Genomic DNA, 2,500 nt, shown 5'->3' with positions numbered 1-2,500 from the left:
CACTTTGCTATCCTCATTATCTGAAGAATTGCTTATGGTGGATTCAGGAGCATAGAGCAGGATAATTTTATGGTTCCTGTGCTTCTAATTTTTCCCTGAAGCAGCTCGCTTGATGTAGTTCTAGGGACTTCTGTCATGAATTGGTTAAAGGACTTGTGATCTGATGTCTGATGTAGAAGCAGTATATTGTATGCTCTATTCTAATATTGGATGGATGTCCCATATTGTTTAAGCCTGTATCTTTCCTGCAATATATGGCTCTTGTATAGAGATATATTTCAACAATGATGAGTAAATATGCTAAGGTGAAAAACAAAATAAAAAATTGATAAGACATGTAGAAGAGGGATGGTTGAGTGCAGTGATTTAGATGGAGAAGACCTTGATCTCCATTAACAGAGCATCTTTGAATGTGTAAATATTTCATCAGAAATTTCATAAGCACGCACTCACAAAAATCAAAACAAGGACTAGAAATGTCAATTGCAAAAAATATGTATATATATTTACACTCTGGAGTCACAATATTCCCCAGGAATACCTTTCAAAAACTAATATCTTTCCCTTTGCTTTTATTGTAGGCGCTTCAGGAGACCCAGAATCAGGAGAGGGCCATCATGTATGGGACAATGAGGAGGAGGGAGTAGCTTACTCCTGGTCATTCTTCCACATCATGTTTGGCCTTGCCACTCTCTACGTCATGATGACACTCACCAACTGGTTCACACCCAACTCCGACCTCACCACACTCTCCAGTAACATGGCTGCTGTCTGGGTTAAGGTAAGTTACTTGGTTTGGTTTTAGTGTTTGTTTGCTAGTGAAATACTGATGACATGCTAATTATCAGATATGCAAATAGAAGAATTTCACATATATTGCACCTGCAAATAAACACATTCATACTCTCACCCACTTGTTTTTAGTGCTGCACCAAATGAGGTCAATGAATGCATTTTAACACCATGATTTTCCATTTGCAATACAGATTGTATCCAGCTGGATCTGCCTCCTTCTATATGGATGGACCCTGATTGCACCCGCAGTCCTCACCAATAGGGACTTCAGCTAAATACCACACAGCCCAAGCAAAAGAGGGAGAATAATACCCTTTTTTCGCAAAGCCTCTGAAAATTTTTCTTTGGCGACTTTTAGATCTCCTTACGGGATAACAAGTGTCTTTGATGTGAATACTCTGATTAAAGATGAAAGCCATGGTATTTAATAGGATGAATAGGTTGTATGTGCATGCATTTCAAAGATCTTATACTTCATCCATTACATTCAAATGATTTTGTGTTAATTATAATTACCAAATGTGGCTTTGTAGTTAGAGATTCCCATAAGACATAGCAGTTAATTGATCAATTCTCCTTTATTTTTTTTTTCCTTCTTTTACTTTTTTGGATTGATATACCTGTTGGTCAGCTTTTTAGATTAAAAGGCAAAGATACATAGATACCTAAGTAAATTATAAATTGTGATGAAAATCATTCCTCTTTATCAAAGTGGAATTTGTTACCCCAAAAAAATGTGATTTGAATTTGTTTCCACTTTCGTATGGGTACACACAGACACACGTATACATATATATATATTCCTTCCTTCAAATGTCATAGGGTTGTTTGTTAAAAAACAAAGCATTATACCTTTTAGTTTTTCTTTCTTTACATCTGCTAGTCAAGTCTTAAAGGATTTTTTCTCCAACTTCAATATTAGATTCAAAATAAAACAAGGTCTACACATGTAGGTGGTGTATTTGTAAATTCATTATTGTGTAACATTAAAGTGTACGTGGTTAGTGTAAATGTTTGTAAGGGCTTGTAACAATATTTATCATTGAACTATCATTAGGTATTATTTTATTTTTATTGATTTGTTTTGAGAGTGCAATTATTAGATTTTATTAATGAAGACTGTTAGTCTGATATTTTTGTTATTTGAATTAGAATTATATATATATTTTTTTTTCATAAATGGTGATAAACTGAAGACATAGATCTATTATTCTGTATTAGGTTAAATAAAGCATTTTAGAAATGGGAGGTTGCTTTTAATAGCTAAAATTCCTTCACAAAAAAAATATGGATTCAAATGTACAAGCAAACTCTAAATTTGCACTACATTTGAAATGCAGGGAGGAGTTATTTATGTTTTAGTCTCCCTTTGGAAAGGATTATTTGTATGAAATTATTTACAATATATATATATATATATATATATATATATATATATATATATATATATATATATATATATATATATATATATATATATATATATATATATTGAGAGAGTGTGTTTGGATGCAACAGTTGGAAATAATTACATTTTATATAATTTTAAATTTTTGTAAAACATTATTAAGTTGGAGGCCTCCCCATTTTCTATATTTATTAATGTTTGCAACCCTTGAGATACCAAGTTTGTGTTTGTGCAGATTATCAGTAACACTCAAAGTAAGAGTTGTTCATGTTGGCCCTTCAATATAGGGCGCCATTA

The 2,500-nt window shown here is 32.4% G+C and overlaps 1 protein-coding gene across 4 annotated transcripts in view; it reads left to right on the top strand.

The window, feature by feature from the left end:
- Nucleotides 1–2,500, top strand: part of Serinc (serine incorporator TMS1) — a 21,053-nt gene that overhangs the window by 18,248 nt on the left and 305 nt on the right. For all 4 annotated transcript variants that reach the window (XM_070119422.1, XM_070119420.1, XM_070119421.1 and 1 more), the window contains 2 exons: nt 582–781; nt 987–2,500. The exon at nt 987–2,500 is cut by the window's right edge and continues 305 nt beyond it. In XM_070119422.1, the coding sequence (XP_069975523.1) occupies nt 582–781; nt 987–1,070 (284 nt within the window). In that variant the 3' untranslated portion in view covers nt 1,071–2,500. The remainder of the gene's footprint in view (nt 1–581; nt 782–986) is intronic.

Source organism: Penaeus vannamei, unplaced genomic scaffold, assembly GCF_042767895.1.
Source record: "Penaeus vannamei isolate JL-2024 unplaced genomic scaffold, ASM4276789v1 unanchor193, whole genome shotgun sequence".
NCBI classification, from domain to species: domain Eukaryota; kingdom Metazoa; phylum Arthropoda; class Malacostraca; order Decapoda; family Penaeidae; genus Penaeus; species Penaeus vannamei.
This window is presented reverse-complemented; position numbering and strand designations above follow the sequence as displayed.